This window comes from Equus asinus, chromosome 21, assembly GCF_041296235.1.
Source record: "Equus asinus isolate D_3611 breed Donkey chromosome 21, EquAss-T2T_v2, whole genome shotgun sequence".
Taxonomy (NCBI): domain Eukaryota; kingdom Metazoa; phylum Chordata; class Mammalia; order Perissodactyla; family Equidae; genus Equus; species Equus asinus.
Window position 1 is genome coordinate 62,236,761 of NC_091810.1, and position 20,303 is coordinate 62,257,063.

The window sequence follows — 20,303 nt, forward strand, 5'->3', positions numbered from 1 at the left end:
TGCCATTTCCAACAACATGGATGGACCTTGAGTGTATTATGCTAAGTGAAGTAACTCATACACAGGAAGATAAACACCATATGATCTCATTTATATGTGGAATCTAAAAAACAAGCTCATAGATACAGAGAACAGGCTGGTGGCTACCAGAGGCAGATGGTGGGTGAAATGGGCAAAGGAGTCAAAGGTAGAAACTTCCAGTTATAAAATAAGTAAGTCATGAGGATGTAATATACAGCATGGCAACTATAGTTAATAATACTGTACTGCATATTTGAAAGTTGTTAAGGGAGTAAATCTTAAAAGTTCTCAATATAAGAAAAAAAATTCTATATGTATGGTGACCACTGTTAACTAAACTTACTGTGGCTATCATTTCACAGTATGTACAAAATTGAATCATTATGTTGTATACCTGAAATTAATATAATGTTGTATGTTAATTATACCCCACTTAAAAAATAAAAAATTAAAACCTAAAAAAATAATTAGAATCCTGCAGTGTTTATTTCAGTCTTATAAACAACTCTAATTAGCTTTCAACTGCAATTAACTGCATCCCCTATCAAGCTAGGCTCCTGGTGGTTACCACTCAATCAGCAAATACTTTTTGAATCCTTATGTGTTGGGTACTGTTCTAGGTTCTAAAATGTAACCATTAACAAAAACAGAATCTTTTCCTTCATTTACGAGGCTGGGAGGGAGGATTAAACAAATACACAAAAATAGAGTAATGTGGTAGACAATGACAAAGAAGGGGGAAAGGTGACATCTGAGGCTTTAAGGGAAAAGAGGTAGTAGCCACGCAAACGGAAGAAAGATCCCAACAGAAGGAAAAGCAAACGAAAAAGTCCTGAGGCGGAACGAGCTTAGTGTGTTCAAAGGAAAGGGGAAAAAAGCCAGTCTGGCTGCAGCATAGTAAACAAAAGACAGAAGGGAGGAGGATGAGGTCAAACAGAAAAGCAGGAATGAGATCACCTAGACTGTCTACATTTCATCTTTCGGACCAGGGGCTAGCAAATTTGTCCCGTAAAGGACCAGACAGAAAATATTTTTGGCTTTGTGAGCCATACACTCTGTAGCAATTCTACCTTTGTAATGCAAAAGCAGCTATAGACAAAAGATAAATGAATGAGTGTGCTTACGTCCCAACAAAAATTTATCTATGAACACTGAAATCTGAATGTCATATAATGTTCACATGTCATGAAACATTATTCTTTTGACTTTTCTTCACCATTTAAAAATATAAAGAGCATTTTTGGCTCATAGACCATACAAAACCAAGAAGCAGGCTGGATTTAGCCCACAAGCCATTTTTGCCAAGCCCCATTTTAGATGATGATACTCTCTGTAACATCAAATAGCACTGAAAACACTTAGGCACATAAGAAATGTTCTCAATGAAATTTTCAACTTTACCTTTCAGACTTCCCATCTTTCTGTTAGGGACCACAGTGTCATTGTTCCTGGCATACAGTAGGCCTTCAACAAATGTTTGGTGAACAAATGAATGAACAGATGCCAGCCACTCTCAACACTTGTCTATATACTTTCTGCTATGAAAAACTAAGAGTAAAAGCTGTGTGTGCAGATCATCCACTAGTCTATAAGGTGCCTTTGTGTGAAGCAGAAAAAGCACCCCCTGGGAGGGAACATAGCTTTGGACAGTGCTACCTTATGCACTACCTCTGAGGAGATGAAGCTTTTTTTCAGTGGTACCCCTCCATCACCCTAGGCAGATGCAACACTGTGAGTATAAGTGGATATCACCTTTGTGCAAAGAAAAAGATGCCCCTTCCTCTGGGCAGACTCAGCCCTACACCAGGGCCAAGGCTTGGCTGGGCAAGTGTAGACCAGATTCCAGACCCCAGTTGATCAGAGGCACACAATCACACGTAGTGGTCCTAAGTATTTAAAAAAGGATCTTTAAATACAAATTAGCAATAGCCTGCCAAATTTTTCAGACTATGTCAATATCTAAAACCAGATGCCCAAATAGACCAAAGATAAACAACTATATAGTAGGCTTCTTCACAATAAAACAAAACAATGGCCCTACCATTAAGCTTGAACCTCTTAATAAAACATGTACTTTGTATCACTTTAATAATCAGCAATTCAATGACTGAGTTTTTATCCTAAAAATTCTGGCTAAAATGTGTCATCAACTACTATGACAACTATCTGAAATAGATTTGATAAAGATATGATGTTTGACTTTTTTTGATAAAGGCATACGATGAATAAATATACAGAGCATTAAAAATTTTTTGGTTACCTCTACCCAAAAAATCTAGTTTCAGTAAAAAAAATTTCATATCAACTATAGAAGTTTTCTTCCCCTACGTAACACCACTATGGATTAACAAAAGCAGCTATTACTACAACTGAATAAAATAACAATCAGTGAAGGCTGATTACGCTCAGCACAAACCATTTTTGCTTTCCCACTGAAAGCAGGAGAGTCAGAGGACAAAAGCCATGTAAGTTTTGAGTCATGTACAAGACACCAAAAAAAAAAAGGAGAGGATCCTAAACACTTCTTTTTTCTAAAATAAGAATGGGCCGGAATTTCTTGCTCTTCTGTGGGTCTGAAGTCTCTGTTCTTGGCTAATCTTCTAACGACCTTCCCTAGCTCCCTCACTTCCACAAAGCATCTAACTGATATTCTTTGTTCCATAAGGTCCCCTGCCTCGAGAGACTCAGGTTCTGTGCACATTCAACTATGCAGTCTTCTCTTCACTTTGGGGGCTGGTTTCCACTAAATGTCTAGTAGCTTCTCTGGACACACCCACTCACTTAGTCCTTCTCAGATCCTATAGGTGTTCACTTTTTCTGCCTGTCTACTCTGTTCTTATAATGAGCCAATATCTTAAGAAACCTCCTTGGGCCAGCCCCGTGGCCGAGTGGTTAAGTTCTCGCTCTCCACTTCGGTGGCTCAGGGTTCCGCTGGTTTGGATCCTGGGCACGGACATGGCACTGCTCATCAGGTCATGCTGAGGCAACGTCCCATGTGCCACAGCTAGAAGGACCCAAAACTAAAAATACACAACTATGTACTGGGGGGCTTTGGGAGAAAAAGGAAAAATAAAATCTTTAAAAAAAAAAAAAAAAGAAATCTCCTAAGAGAGGAGCTCCAAAATGCTGGAATCTAAGTACTTCATCATCTAAACGCTCACATCATAGTTTCTATAGTTACAACACTTTTAAATTTCTACCGTGTTACAGTTATCCTTGTATATGTCTAATCTTCCACAATGGACCATAAATTGAGGGTAAAGGCTGTGTATGATTCATTTGTTAATTTTTCAAAGTACCTAGCACAGTCCCTTAGACAGAGTAGCAATGTTTCTTGCCCTTTGGCTTATTTTCCTATGCACTTCAGAGACTCTATCTTATCCTACTACATTACCTCAGTGATCAACCACTAAACCATACTCACACTTTCTCCTCTTTTAAGACTTTCTGAATCAGATACCCTGCTATTGATTTTCTCCTTCCTGTCACCGTACAAATGCCATGACCATTTATTAACATGCACATCTTGTCAATTTTCCCTTCAGAAGCTGTCCCAGTGGAATACGGTGGAAGGCAGTATAGAACGATGTAAAAAACAAAGAATTTGTGGTCAGAGACTATCTGGCCAAACCCAGTCTTCCATTTCAGGGAAGTTTACCTATTTCCAAGCCTCTCTCTTTTATAAAACCTGAATTAAAGACTGTGAACATATGAAGTATCTAGAATATAGTACTCAGCTCATAGGAGGCATTTAATAATGGAAATTATTATTACAGGATAGTAATATTAGTATAATTACCTATTAGACGGTATATATATCATGCTTTAAATATAACAACCTCAATTTAAATCAGTATTTTTTAAAAGATGTCAATAAGAAAGAAATTGGCAATTCCCTGCATGTAATGGCTTTAACACAGTCTTCATAAGCAGATGACCACCCACATCAAAATGCATCTTCTCACCTCGCTGCCCTGCATGGTCTTTGCTGGGTTAGCGGAAGGGATGGCTGCATTCAGCTCAGGTTCTGGCTTACAGAGAAGTGCAATGGTGTCACGGTGAGACTGATACCGTTCTTTCACTTGTCCATCTGCTTGCACAGCCTTATCCAAAACTGCTCTGAAATTGTTTCCCTCTGCAGGAAAGAAAATGTTACCAGAGTACAGCATTGATTTTAACAATAATGTTTATGGGCTGCTTTACTTTTAGTTCTGTTCTCTAACTTTACTTTTTTCTCTTTCTACAGGCCCAATTCACTAGATAATTGAAGCTGAGCTCCTGTCAGTCTTTGCAATTTTGTTTTTGGAAAAATGACAAAATCAATTATAAAGCAAAAGCAATTATACCTTAAAATACATCTGTGGTTACTGTCCACCAAACAAAAGCTAATCAACATTAGTCTAATCTTCTCCTACAACACGTGAATATAGAAATCATTCACTCCAAAAATTGCTATAACTTATTTAAAAAGTACCCTCTCTCAAAGAATCATTGCTTCAACTTGACTTAAAAGAACAGCAGTTACATTTTTAGAAAAATCTCAACAGTATTAATTCCTTTTACAAAGAAATAAAACAAGTCTCTAGCTACCAGGAAGACATCATTTATTGCAACAAGCATAAAAAGTCTTAAAAATAATAATTTAGCTTCAAATTAACTGTTAAAATTCATCTGTTACCACCCGGGATTCACTACTAAGTGAAATGAAATTACAAAACTATACATCTAATATGATCTCATTTATGTTTTGAAAACACGTGCAGGGGTTGGAATAGGAAAAGAGAGTTGAAGAATCATTTTAATTTTCACTTTATACCCTTTTTAAGAATCTGAACTTCTTAGAATGAAGATGGATTATTCCTTTTATCTTACACTGAACTGCGGAAAAACAGCTGGGTTTTCATAATAGCAGTTTCACTAAAAACAGGTTTACAACAGAGCCTAATTTAATCAAGCAAAAACGTAGACCCAAATTGGGAATTTATACAAGGGAAAGTCATTTATGCACATTTTTACCTGCTCGTAAAGGCTTATAGAGTTCATTGGATGGTGTCCTTTGCCAGCGTTCCTTGAATTTTGCTCTTAAATCACTGTCAGTTGCTTCTTCTTCATCCAACAATCTTAAAGACTTTTAAAAAGGAGGCAAAGCAACAATGAGATATCATTTCTGGTATAAAAAATTTAAAACATTTTAAAAATGATCATACTCAATATGGGTGAGAATTAGATGGGAATACTCCTACATTACTGGTTAGAATATAAATTGGTACAATTTTTGTTGCAGAAATATAAGTGATAACGTATTTAACAAAAAGTCTTGTAAAATTTAAGGCTAGGTTAGCCATTACCTTACTTAGTAAAACTGAAAAGGAAGAATATCTAAGAGATTATGTACATTCATCACCAAGACTACTTTAAACAAAGACTTTTTTTAAGATTAAAATAAATAGAAAGCTTTTGGACCTTAGAAGACATAAACAAAACAAAGAGAAAACTGATTAACTACATGAAAATAAGATTTAGACGTCTATCCCAGTAAAAAAAACTGAAAATTAACATATAAAAATGCCTTTTCCATGCGCAGCTGAGAAGACAGGACAGTAGGGGCCAGAAACATAAGAAAGTGCTGATCCACCAGTGGAAACAGGTTCTAGAGCCAATGGTATCTGCTGACCCAACAGCTCAGAGCAGATGTCTGTAAACTTCTCTGTCCAACACTGGAGTCAGTATTTTAGGCTTTGCTGGCCACAGTCTCTGTCACATATTCTTCTTTTCTTTTTTTACAATCCTCTAAAAATGGTAAAAATCAGCCTTAACTAGTGAACCATACAAAAACAGCCTACAAACCACAATTGGCCCACTGTCAGTAGTTCACCAACTACATAGTTTCTACTGGCTTAGAGGGAGAATTTAAGAAAACACGAGCAGGAAACAAGAAACATCAGTGGGGCTTAGAAGAGTAAGAGGTCAGATCAAAGGCACTATCTTTCCTCAAACTGGGACACTTCCAAATGGGTGACATTAAGTGGATGAATTTTTAAAAAGGAAAATTGTCCAACAAAAGGAAACTTACCTGACTGGAAGTTGCTCTAACTAGAAAAGATAAGAAGTATCACCTAAAATTCCTAATCAAAAGCCTGAACTGAGGATGGAAATCACATGACCTGTGTGACATGAAATCCTAACATGAACTTCTGATTAAAAGATTATGCACAATGAAGCACAGAGCAACAGAAAATAAGAGCGGATAAGAGACATGGAAAATAAAGTGAGAAGATTCAACATAAATATAATCAGAGATCCAGAAAGAGACAATAATGAGAATAGAGGAAAAGCAATATTCAAAGTAAAAACTAAGAATTTTCCGGGATGGATGAAAGATACAATTCCTCAAATTTACTGGATCCAATGAAATGTCAAGCAATTTAAATGAAAGGAAATCCATACCCAGACACATTATAAAGAAGAAAAAAAAGAGTGTATTACTTTTATGCTGGTGTTTTAAAAAAATGGAGGGAACAACTCAATAGAACCAGGAAAAAGTAGGGGTGGGAGTAAAAGGGACAAAAAACCGAAAAATACAGAAATACAAGTGTGAGACAAGTAGGAAACACCAAATATAGAACATGATTCCAAATACATGAATAATCACAGTTAATATAAATGGATTTAACCCTCCACAGATAGAGATGAAGACTGTCAAACTAAATTAAAAAGAAAAATCTTGCTATGTGCTATTTACAAAAGACAAAAGCAGAAGGACACACAAGTTGAAAATCAAAGACATTCCAAGAAAACTACAGACCAATATCCTTTATGAATATAGATGCAAAATGCCCAACAAAATACTACCAAACCAAATCCAGCACACATTAAAAGGATTATATACCATGACCAAGGGGTTATCCTAGGACTGCAAGGATGGTTCACATCAAAAAATGGTGGCACCATGGTTAAGTTCGCACGCTCCACTTTGCCAGCCTGGGGTTCACAGGTTCAGATCCCGGGTGGAGACCTACACACCTCTCATCAAGCAACGCTATGGTGGCACCCCATATACAAAACAGAGGAAGACTGGCACAGATGTTAGCTCACAGACAATCTTCCTCAAGCAAAAAGAGGAAGATTGGCAACAGATGTTAGCTCAGGGCCAATCTTCCTCACCAAAAAAAAAAAAAAAAATCAATGTAATATTGTATATTAGTAGAACGAAGGAAAAAAACAATATGATCATCTCAAGATGCAGAGAAAACATTTGACAAAATAAAACACCCTTTTATGATTTAAAAAAACACTCAATAAACTAACAATAGAAAGGAATTTCCTCAACCTGATAAAGACCATCTATGAAAACCGCACAGCTAACAGCATACTTAATAGTGAAATACTGGACGCTTTCCCCCTAAGATTACAAACAAGAGAAGGATGTCTATTCTCATCATTTCTATTCAACAATGTACTAGCCAGGGCAATCAAGCAAGAAAAAGAAATAAAGGGAATCCAAAACTGGAAAGGAAGAAGTTAAAACTATCTCTACTTGCAGATGAGATGACCTTAAATCCTAAGGAATTCACAAAATAACTATTAGAGATAATACACGAATTCAATAAAGTTACAGAATACAAAATCAACTTGCAAAAGCAACTGTCTTTCTATACTTTAGCAATGAATAATCCAAAAAGAAAATTAAGACAATTCCATTTATTACAATTGTATCAAAAAGAATAAAATACGTGGGAATAAATTTGACCAAGGAGGTATAAGACATACAATGAAAACTATAAAACATTGTTGAAGGAAATTAAAGGCAAATAAATGGAAAGACATCCATGTTCATGGATCAAAGACTTAATACTGTTAAGATCGGTAATACTCCCCAAACTGATCTAAACATTCAATACAATCCCTACCAAACTTCTAACTTTAGGATTTTCTATATATATGGTCAAATCAAAATCACAATGAGATATTACTTCATACTCACAAGGATGGCTATAATTTTTTTCAAAAAAACAATTATAAGGATTGGCAAGGGTGTGGAAAAACTGGAACCTTCATACACTGCTGGTAACAACGTAAAAATTTTGCGGCTGCTCTGGAAAACAGTTTGGCAATTCCTCAAAAAGTTAAACGGAATTACTATATGACCCAGCAACTTCACTCCTATGTATATACCCAAGAAAACTGAAAACAGGTGCTCAAAAACAGTTGTTCACAAATAGCAGCTTATTCGAAATAACCAAAAAGTGAAAACATCCCAAATATCACTGATGAACAGATGAACAAAATGTGGTATAACCATACAATGGAATATTATTCAGCCATAAAAAGAAATGAAGTACTGACATGAACTTGATGAACTTTGAAAACATTAGACTAAGTGAAAGAAGGCAAATTCAAAGGGCCACATATCGCTTATGATTCCATTTATATGAAACGTCCAGAATATGCAAATCCATGGAAATTCAGATTAGTGGTTGCCAAAAGCAGGAGGAGAGGGAGAATGAGAAATGATTGCCAATGGGTTTCTTTTGGGGGTGATGAAAACGTTCTGAAATTAGATAGTGCTGATGCTCACACAACACTGAATATACTAAAAGCCAGTGAATTGTACACTTTAAAGAGGTTAAAATGGTGAACTTTATGTTGTGTGAATTTTACCTCAAAAAAAAACATGTAGTTGTGAGATAAATATAGGTGATTGTTTAAAAGAACCAATTAGATATCTTGGAAATGAAAAAATATCAATGAAATTTTTAAAAAAACAACTCCACAGAATGGCTGAAGAACACAAAAGGCATGCCTAAAGAGCCAACTAATGAGCTGGAAGGCTGGCCTGAGACAGTCTCCCGGAAAGAGCAAGAGCACGAGGAGAAAAAGTAAAAGAAGTGTTAAGAGAGATGAAGAACTGATCCAGAAGCACCAGCATCCATCCATCAGGAACTCATTAGAGAGAATGGAGAGAACAGAGGAAAAGGAATAACTGAAGAAACAGAATCCACAGACAGAGATCTAAGATTAAAAGGCCCCATGAGGTCCCAAGCAGGATAAATTTATTATTTACTAAATAAATTAGTGGACACTTCAAAATTTCTGAAAATCAATACTAAAACTAAATTTCTAAAAGCTACCAGAGAGATGAACACTCAAAAAGAGTATCAGCTTCACAACCTTTTTACTTCACAACTTACTTAAAATGAGACTCTCCAAGTACAAGTGACGGAACAGTGACTCTAAATCCCAAAGCTGTTAGCAACATCAAATAAGACAAGTAGAAGTACCTCCTGGTAAGACAGGCAGGCAACACACATATCATACACACTAATAATGCCACTTTTTCCTTAATTATGAGTTTTTTTCACATAGTATTTCTAATGAAGATGTTCCTCATAATTGATAAAGTTATTTCATAGGCAATGTTCTTTTTCCATAAAACTTGTTTCAAAATCAAATATGCATCTTCCAATCAATGACACTTTAAAATTAAGGGACTATAGTAATATTAATATTTAAATAACTATTAACTAGCAGGCACATGCACGATCCCACTTCACAACTATCTTCAGTGCTCAATACTATTATCCCATCTCTTGGATGAGTAAACTGAGACACGAAGATGTTTAGTAATTTGCCCAGGGTCACAGCTAGGAGTAAGAACTGGGAATCAAGTCCAAATATAATTCCACATCCTGAAACCTTAACCACTGAATTATGTGTAAACTATAAAATATTAAATAATGATTTAGAACTTCTACCTACTAAGTGCCCCAGACTGCTTTCCATTTGACTTGTTATGCCTCCTGCATTGTCCACTGTTTGTCTTCTCCCTCACTATCAGACAATTACTTCTTGCTGCTTTCACTTATGTACAGTCTTGAACAGCATTCTCCACATTTGTCTCCGTCTGTCTATCCACTATTCTAACATCCCTTCAGTTGTACCACCAGATAACAAACTTGTTTGAGCCACAAATCAACACATTTTAAACAACAATTTTAAAGTATTCTCATGCATAAAGTCTATGACCTTAAGAAGAGTGTTTGTCAAATTTTAATGTACACACAAATCACCCTGGGATCTTATTAAATGCAGACCCTAATTCAGTGGATCTGGAGTGGGGTGTGAGAGTCTGCATTTCTATTAAGCTCAGCATAGCAAGGCTTTGGTACTGAACTATGTAACCCCAATTCTGTTTGCTTAGTTTTTGATTACTGACTACGTCTACATAGGTAAAGGTGGTAACGTTGATTGTATGTTAACGTAGAACCCCTCATGAATCAGATTTCTCAGGCCAATAGTGCAGTAAATTTCCATTTAAATTTCCTAATCTTTTTCAATAGCTGATTTGCAATGAAAGGCGAACTACGAGCACTACCTTCATCATCATATCAGTTATTATACTTGCAATGTTATCACCATCATAGTAATATAATAGTAATAATAGCTATAATTTATTAAGCACATACTGGGTGTCCCATAAGCTAGGCATTCCACTCTTTTACTTTAGTTAATCCTTTAAACAACCCTGGGAGGTAAGTATTCTCATCCCCAAGGTTCACACTGTCATAACTATTTGAGTTCTCTAACCCGGCCCCAAAGTGCTTGGAAATGAAGGAAACACAACAGCCTCTGAAAGTTAACTGAAAAATCAAAACATCATGGACTAAAGCATTGATAACAGAAGTTCACCTAAAACAACGTGACTTCTAAACTGGCAAAAGCCAATATAATCAGTTTGAATACATTTATAGCTAAAGAAAGAAATGTATCAGTTAGAGGAAAGAGGTGAAGGTACAGTAGTAAAAGGAGAATAACAGTGGCAAACAGTTGGCTTTAGCCAAGTAAAAAATACTAAAAAACTTTAGTATTCCCACTCCTGTTGACAAAACGCCCTCTCCACTGGAAGATGGATGCAGTGGGCTTATAAAATATTTGAAGGCCTAACTTCCTTAGTCTTATTCTATGTTCACCAAGAAACCGAACCTTTCACAGACATCACTATAAAGACTGTGAACAGTTTGTTGACAGATATTTCTCACAATGTACTCATTTTACACAATAGTCATATAAATTTCAATTATGTGCATTTATACACCCTTAAAACTTGTATGAACCCATTCTCACTCAACTGGAATTCCTTGCAAGGCTGAAGGGCAGGCTCTAGGCCATAGTAATTCACCAAGATGACCACCCTGTGAAACCCAATAGGAGTAAGCAAACCACTTAAAACATACCTCATCCAGGATTTCTCTATTTCTTTGCAGTAGTTCAGGTAGCTCTTTGATCAACTGGTCAACAGTCTGGATACCTCCCTGTTCAATCACAGATGTGGACTTAGTCAATATAGACTGAGGTACGGTGTCTCCAGATACATCTTCAATTGCTGCTGGAAGATTAAGGGAAGCTAACACCCTGAAAAAATAACACACTATGTCATCTGGAGGTCTAAACCACCTTTAAAACATTAATCTCCTATATCTGAATCAGTGGCAATGGAGTTAGCACCCCAAAAAAGTGGATAAGCCCTATCAATGGAAAAATAAAGCAAAGATAAAGGGAAAAAGAAAATTAGTGATTGATAGAATTAAAACAAAATCATTAAAGAATTAAGTTCACAGTACAGAATTAAAAGCCAAAAAAGTAAGAAATACACATTAAAATATACTAGATACCTTTGGCTCACGGCTCAAACTTAATTTCTTTCAGTCTAAGTAAATAAAAGTCAAAACTATTATCTTAAATCCAATTTTTTATCACAGCCCTCATTGTTATAATGTCACTCACAGGTCAGAAATAATACACAAAACAGTTATTATTTCCTACCATCTAGGCAAAATGTCAAGAGAACATAGTTGATCTAGGTATTAATTACAGAATCTTCATCTGTTCTCAGTTTTGTGGCACAGTAACAATTATTCTACTATTTCATTTACATAAAGGAAGGGCTGTTAGAGTAAACTTATGTTGCTTTCTTGCTAGAGGATGCAAAATGAGGTCAAAATCCATGCATTCATCAAAATTCAAAACATGAAAAACCAAACCAAACTAGGGAAAAAATATTCTCAATTACATACATTTGACAAAGGACATGCCTCTAAACTATGCAAAGAACTCTAAAGATTAATAAGAAGAAAAACTCAATTTTAAAAAATGAGCAAAAGATTTAAACAGATATTTCACAAAAGATGTATATATGACTAATAAGCACATGAAGAGTTGCTCAACATCATTAGTAGTTAGGGGAATGCAAACTAAACCACAATGAGATGCTGCTACACAGACACTAAAATAGTTAATATTAAAAAGACTGACAATGTTAACTGCTGATGAAGATGCAGAGCAACTGTATTTCTCAAACACTGCAGGAGGGAATACAAACTAGAACAACCACTTTGGAAAACAATCTGGCCATCTCGTACGAAGTTAAACATGCACTAACCATACAACTCTGCAATTCTAATCCTAGGTATTTACCCAAGAGAAACAAAACATGTCCACACCAATAATTGTACATCAATGTTCATAGCAACTGAAATTTCCATCAACAAGTGAAAGAACTAACAAACTGCTATTTGACCATAATGTGGAACACTGCTCATTAAGAAAAAGGATCAAACTGATACACACAACATAGATGAATCTCGAAAACATTACGTTACTTGAAAGAAGCCCAACATGTTGACTATACACTGTACATGCTGTACAAGCTGTAAGTACTGTATACACTGGAGCAATATTGTAACGTCCTATATACTTAATGTACATATTGTACATGCTATAACGATTCCATTTATACTAAACTGTATAAAAAGTAAAGCTCACCTCTAGTGACAGGGAGTAGATTCAGTAGTGGCTAGGGGCTAAGAGAGGAGGGACTGAAGTGAAAGAGGCATGAGGGAATTTTTTAGAATGACAGAAATGTTCTCTATCTTGATCATGGTGGTGGTGGTTACACGGGTATACACATTTATCAAAAAGAATCGAACTATACACTTAAAATAGGTGTATTTTATTGTGTGAAAATTACATTTAAGATATTTTAAAAACCAAAGAATTATTTTCTTAGTCTTCAATCTATCATAAACAAAAATTGGTCAAAATACTAAATGCGGGGCCGGCCCCATGACCAAGTGGTTAAGTTCCCACGCTTTGCTGCAGCGGCCCAGGGTTTCACCGGTTCAGATCCTGGGCGCGGACATGGCACTGCTCATCAGGCCACGACGAGGCGGCGTCTCACATGCCACAACTAGAAGGACCTGCAACTAAGATATACAACTATGTACCGGGGGGAATTGGGGAGATAAAGCAGAAAAAAAAAAAAAAAGATTGGCAAGTTGTTAGCTCAGGTGCCAATCTTTAAAAAAAGAAAAAAAAATACTTAATGTATCATGTATCTTAACTTAAAAAGTCCATTTCTACTTATCATTTCCCTCAAATAAATATCCCCTGAAATACAAATTAGTGGTCAAATATTTTCATTTTGTTTCAGTAATTGAATTTCTTCCAACTATAATATATTTGCTAGGGCTTAATAAATATAGTGTCCCCAAGAAATGTGTGTGTGCACGTGTCTCTCTATATATTTGCTATTTCACATATCCTTGACATTCAGCTCCAACCTCAGAAAACTAAAATGTTCATAAACTATTTAGTTAAAGAACAACCAAGCAGAAAACACTAGAACTTTAGAAATGAATTTAGGTAAGTTACGCTCTACCTACCCATTTGCCAAAGTGGTGGCTTCTCTCATTTGAGCAATTGATCTGTTAACTAAATCAGCTTTCCTCTGATTATAGGCAGCCAAAGCCTGCTGCACTGACACAGGAACCATCTTCTCAAACAGATCTAAAATTAGGAATGAAAATTTCAACAAAATTTTAAGACGAAAATTCCAACTGTAAAATGACTGTTCATATTTCTTTTCCAATATTCACATAAAAAGTCTACAAAGATTTAAATTAAAGATCAAAACTAAATCACTCTTGGGAGTCAGTCCAGCAGCATCATGGTTAAGTTCACATGCTCCACTTCAGCTTCACAGCACAGGTGTGTGGTTCACAGATTTGGATCCCAGGCACAGACCTTGCATTGCTCATCAAGCCACACTGTGGTGCATCCCACATAAAACAGAGGAAGACTGACATAGATGTTAGCTCAGTGACAATCTTCCTCAAGCAAAAAGAGGAAGATTGGTAACAGATGTTAGCTCAGGGTCAATCTCCCTCACAAAAAATAAAATAAAATAAAAATAAACAAAACAAATAAAAATAAATTTAAAAAACACTAAATCAGTATTGAAAGTACATTGATGAAGAGAATTTTCAGATTACTATATTCCTGAACAATGACAGTGAGGCTCTTTCTTTGAATTTAATTTTCTTAACTTTTAGGATGTATTTGTCATTGAGTTTACCGGATCTTTGGTGAAGATTTATACATAAGAAAATGCTGTTCATTTGTTGTTTAAATTGACTGAGTGAGCAACAGTGCCATGGTTCAATTTTCAGCTCCACCACTTCCCACCTCTGCAACCTTAAGCAAATTATTTAACCTCTCTGTGCATCAGTATCCTTATCAGTCAAATGGGGACACTAATAGTACCTATCTCATAGGGTTGTTGTGAGAAGTAAATGAGCTAATATTTGTAAAGTGCTTAAAAGAGCCCCCAGCACACGCTAAACACTTTGTGTTTGATAAACAGAAATAAGTAAAATTATCACCCTTTCTCAATAACTTAGAATATTATCCCTGGGATCTCAGCTAGAGGCTACCACACATTGCATATATCTACAATATCCACAGATATTATAACATTTATTTATTTGATACAACCACGACTCCAGAAGTTTATATGTTTAAAGTCATATTTACATCTCCTTTCTTTTTTTTTTGAGGAAGATTAGCCCTGCGCTAACATCTGCTGCCAATCCTCCCCTTTTTGCTGAGGAAGACTGGCGCTGAACTAACATCTGTGCCCATCTCTTTCTCCACTTTATATGTGGGATGCCTGCCACAGTATGGCTTGATGAGCAGTGCATAGGTCCACCCCTAGGATCCGAGCCAGCAACCCCCGGGCCACCAAAGCAGAATGCATGACCTTAACCGCTATAGCACCAGGCCAGCCCCTATGTCTGCTTATTTTTAACGGTAGAATCTTAAATAATGTAACAAACATCTAACAAAATGACAAGTGCTTGTTTAAAGTCTTTATCATTACTCAAAAACACAGTTTCATACTGTGTTGTATGAACTGTTGTATACTTTACATAGCCTTACTACTATTTACTTTCCATCTTAAAATTTCACTAAAGATACAACACAATTTTTATTCTCATATTCATTTTGAACAACATGAATGCAAATCATATTCAAAGCATACAATAGCAATTGTGTGGTTTTAGCTACAAAAAATAGATTAAACTGGAGAAAAGATGAGTAAGATTAAAGCACATCTGAATACTTGACGTACCAGTGAATTTCTGGCTGATTGGTACATTGACTGGGGTAGATTTCACAAGTGTGGCTTTGCCAATAGGGTCTAGATCTTTAAGGTCTGGAACTCGATCATGATAAATGAAGTCATTGTCTTTCTTTGCTGCAGTAAGGGCACGACTGATTTTGTCAGAAAATTCCTTCACATTGACATATTCATCATAGCGAGATGCCACTGTTTTAATCAATTCTGCTGCATGCTAAAAATGTAAAAAGAAAAAAAAAGTTTTTTCTTTTTTTCAACCAAGCATCCAAGCATTGTTTTTTTAAAAATTTCATATTTCCAGCAAAGTGGTCAATAGACTAACCTAGAAATTCTCCCATCACAAAATATCGAAAATGAAAAATAAGACATAGAAGACATCTCATTAAACACATGGGTAAATTACCAAGAAAGTAAAAGAAATCCATGTGCCAATAAGTATAAACTGACACTAAGGAAGGCTAGCTGTCAGGTATTTCCGTAACCAAACAACCAGCAATTAAAACAGTATTAAAATCCTTCAAGAAGACCTGAGACAGATTCTTGAAATTATATAAGACAGAGAACTGAGAAACCTCCCCTTTGCCCCCTCACATGAAGGCAGGAACTTCAAAGGGCTATACCCACAGAGAAAGGGTAGATCAGAAAAAAATTACCCAGCAACATAGGAAGTCAACAAAGAAGCATGTTATCTCAGCGTCAGTAAGAATTTTGTTTAAAAAAAGGTTTGCCCTTATAATTCATAACATGAGCATATGCCTCACATAAATTTAGGGCTCAAATTACATTACTTAGGTGGTATTAGGTATATTAACATCAGATAAACAAGACAATAAAGTCAAAAGCATTATTAGGAATAAGTTCAGTACATAATGTTTAACATTTGCCAGAAAGATATAAAACTTAAATTTTGCACTTAATAGTTTCTATCTATATAAACAATTACATGAGAAATTGATAAATCCACCCATGATGAGTGTGGAAGATTTTAACACTCGTGTCTCAGCAATGACTTGACCAAGTAAACCAAAAAACTGTAAGACTAGAAGATTTGAAAACACAATGAGTTTGATTTACCAGACAAGGAGAACCCTAGACTCCACAATTAGAGAATGCATAATATTCTCCGGCATACAGAGAACATCTATATAAAGTGACCACATAAGGAGATAAAGCAAGTCTAAAACACGAAAATTACAGGAACACAAGAATGGTTTAATATTAGAAAACCTACTTATGTAATTCTCCAAATAATAGATTTAAGTTTAAAAAAATCAAATTATCTCCATTGATATGAGAAAACATTGATAAAAATTCAATATCTATTCCTGATTTTTTTAAAAATCTCAATAAAACAGATATCCAGTTCCTTAACATGATAAAATCTTAATCCCCAAAGCTGATAGCATATGCAGCAGAAAAATCTAAGAAACATTCCTAGAGTCAAAATAAAATAAAGATTTCCAGTATCATCATGACCATAGAACATGTCAAAACAACTAGACAAAAGAATGAAATTAGAGGTATAAAATTTAGAAAAGAAAAGGAAAAAATTATTTATAGGTGATGTGTTTGTATACCAAGAAAATCTAAGAGAATCAACTAAACTATTCTAAATAATGAAAGAGGTAGCTTAGATACAAAATCAATAAAGTAAATACACATGAACCACCAATGATTTGAAGAGAGAACAAAAGAAATAAATCCATTGTTACTAGCAACAGAAGAAAAAATACCCAGGAATAAATTTTAAAGATATATATGCAAAATCAATACAATAGAGAGAAACAAGGATAACCAAAACAAACAAAAGGTACATCTTCAGTGTAAACTAGGAGATGGGAAAATGCACAAAATTAAATCACTTTTTAAATTTGTAAATCAAATTTGATTTGTAAATATGGTCAAACACTCCCCCAAATGGCAAAACTGGGACTAGAACCCTCAGATATGCTGAATACGCCAGGAATAAAGGGGACTGCTAAGGGACCCATCCTGAGTGAAAATGCTTTAAGCAAATCCGAAAAGAATGAAATGGAGTGAGGTAACAACTGCCTGCTGATGATAAAGCCAAGCCAAATGGATGAGGTCGAGCCACCAATGGGTCACAGGAAAACGGAGTGCTGAGAGGCCTCATCCCAAGAGGAAGCTGCTGAGAACAAGAGGCAGATTAATTACAAGGGCAGGAATGCTGAGGAAATAGAAAAGAGAACTGAAAAGGGGGGAGAAACTGAAGGGGGGTGAGTACCCAGAAAACACCAACAGAACACAAACTCTAAAAGTAGACACATCACTTGAAAAGCAAAGGCTGTGAGGAATTCAGGGAAACACAGGTACAAAAGCAGAATCCTTCCTAAACCAGGCTAAGCTTTGAGAGCCAGAGAAGTGAAGCTGTGGAGGGAGCCCTCACACGAGGCCTGGAAAGCTACCTGGGCCCATTTCCCCACCCAGGAACCTCTTGCTATTCCTCCACTAATATCAATTTCAATCAAACACAAGTAATTGAAAAGGCATCCCACCTGCCTCAACACAAAGAAACCATTACAAAAAGGATGAAAACGAGCGGTGTAACTTTCCAATAGATAATGAAAATTCACCAAAGATATACTGCCACATAGCAGACGAAAACAGCACGCTAAAAAATCTAAAATAAACTTAAAAACTTAAGGACACAATCATAGTAATGTAGACAGTGTTAACAAAGTGAGTAACATATGTCAAGGACTCTAAAATGGAGCTGGGAGGCCCTTCAGGAAGGGGGGTTTATGCCACAGCCACCAAGTGTTAACTGAACTTTTGAACTTTACCTGACACCAGAGGTCACATTTGGAAGCATTCGTCATTCCAAGAACGGACAATCTGCCTAGATACAACCCAGGGACCAACTACGTGCTGGCAAGTCAGCTCACCCCAGGCCAGAACCAATCACTAGCTGTTCAATGTAATCCTCTGTGGGCCTACGTTCTTTGCCTTTATAAACCCCTGCCTCCTCTGTCTTCCTCAGAACACATCTGAGTTTCTCCCCGAATCTATGTCTCCCCAAGTGCAATTCTTGAGACCTCAAATAAACTTTTGCTTCTTTTGCAGTTTATGCCTCCTATTCATTGACAGTACTGAAAGAACACAAAATATGAAGAGAGGACCAGATGGCCTAGACAACAGTGTCTGACAGCCTGATAGCAAAAGAATGTGAAACAGGAACTGACAGAACTCAGGGAAGAAAGTGAAGAAAAACATGAAATCATTTAAGAAAAGAAAGACTGAAATATTTATTCAAGGAACAAAAAGGGGATAATAGACATCACTGTAAGAAACATACAAAACAAGAAAAAGTGAGGAAAATTCAACATGGCAGTTAGGGAGGGGGAGGGTCATTACAAATTAAAGATTTATGAGACGTGTCAACCAAATGCAATGTGAGGACCTTGTACAGATCCTGACTTGAACACCAACTATAAAAAGATACTTTAGAAAAAAATCAGGGAAAACTAAACTAGGTTTGGATAATATTAGGGTACTAGTATTAATTATTAATTCATATTAAGTGGTATTAATTTTGCTAGATGAGATGACATTATGGTTTTAATTTTTTTTTAAGCCTTATCTATTAGAGATACATACTAAAATACTTGGAGAGGAAATGATATGTGAGATAGCTATAAAATACTCCAAAAAAATAAGAGGAGAAGGGGAATCAGATGAAACACAAATAGCAAAATACTGATAATCACTAAAACTGGGTAACGGATACTTGATGATTCATACTTTTATATATATGTCTGAGTTTTCCACAGTAAATACTTAAATAAAATAAAATTCAGATAGAAGAATAAAGCAAGAACAATCATGAAAATTCACAAAATGAGAGCTGACAATATCTATCAGGCATTAAAACATTCTAAAGTGTCATTGACTATAATGGTATGGAACTGGAGCATGAACAAACAGGCCAATGAAATAGAATGAAAAGTTCAGAAATAGACCCAAATATATATGACAACTTTAGTATATGCTAAAGTCAGACTCTCAAATCAGTGAGGTAAAGAAAGTCATTATAATAAATGGTTTGGGGACAACTGGGTAGCCATTTAGAAAAATAAAAATTAGATCCATACTTCACATCACATATCAGGATAAACTCCAAGTGGATCAAAGATCCAAGTATAATATATAATAAATTACAGATGTATTCATACTTTGATTTCAGCAATCCCATTTCTAGGAATTTAAGATATACTTGCTGCTATGGAGTGAACTGTGTCCCCTTAAAATTCATTTGTTGATGCTCTAACCCCCAAAGTGATGGTACTTGGAGATGGGGCCTTTGGGAGATTATGTTTGGATGAGGTCACGAGGACAGGGCCCTCATGATGGGATTAGTCACCTTAGAAGAGACACCAGAGGGCTTGCTCTCTCTCTCCCCACGATGTAAGGACACAGCAAGGAGCCTGGGTGCAGGCTGTGTGGCCAGCAGTGTGCAGGCCAGGAAAAGAGTTCTCACCAGAACCTGACCATGCTGAAACCCTGGTCTGACTTTCAGCCTCCAGATCTATGAGAAAATAAATCTGTTGTTTAAACCACCCAGTCTATGGTATTTTGCTATGGAAGCCTGGGCTAAGACACCTGCTGAAATACAAAACACCACGCATACATAATTATTCACTGCAGCATTGTTTGTAATAGCAAATCTTGGAAACACACAAGTATCCAGCAATAGGAGACAGCAATAAACTGGTTTATACAAAAAAGTACAATGCAGCTCTGAAGAAAAATGAGGACGGTCTCTCTATTGCTGTATTAAAATGGA

General features: G+C 36.0%; 1 protein-coding gene across 2 annotated transcripts in view; it reads right to left on the reverse strand.

The window, feature by feature from the left end:
* Positions 1-20,303, reverse strand: part of PDCD6IP (programmed cell death 6 interacting protein) — a 70,875-nt gene that overhangs the window by 17,710 nt on the left and 32,862 nt on the right. For both annotated transcript variants that reach the window (XM_014827552.3, XM_014827551.3), the window contains exons 8-12: positions 15,491-15,713; positions 13,743-13,866; positions 11,256-11,433; positions 5,038-5,149; positions 3,987-4,156 (exon numbers count right to left, since the gene is read on the reverse strand). In XM_014827552.3, coding sequence (XP_014683038.1) covers positions 3,987-4,156; positions 5,038-5,149; positions 11,256-11,433; positions 13,743-13,866; positions 15,491-15,713 — 807 coding nt within the window. The remainder of the gene's footprint in view (positions 1-3,986; positions 4,157-5,037; positions 5,150-11,255; positions 11,434-13,742; positions 13,867-15,490; positions 15,714-20,303) is intronic.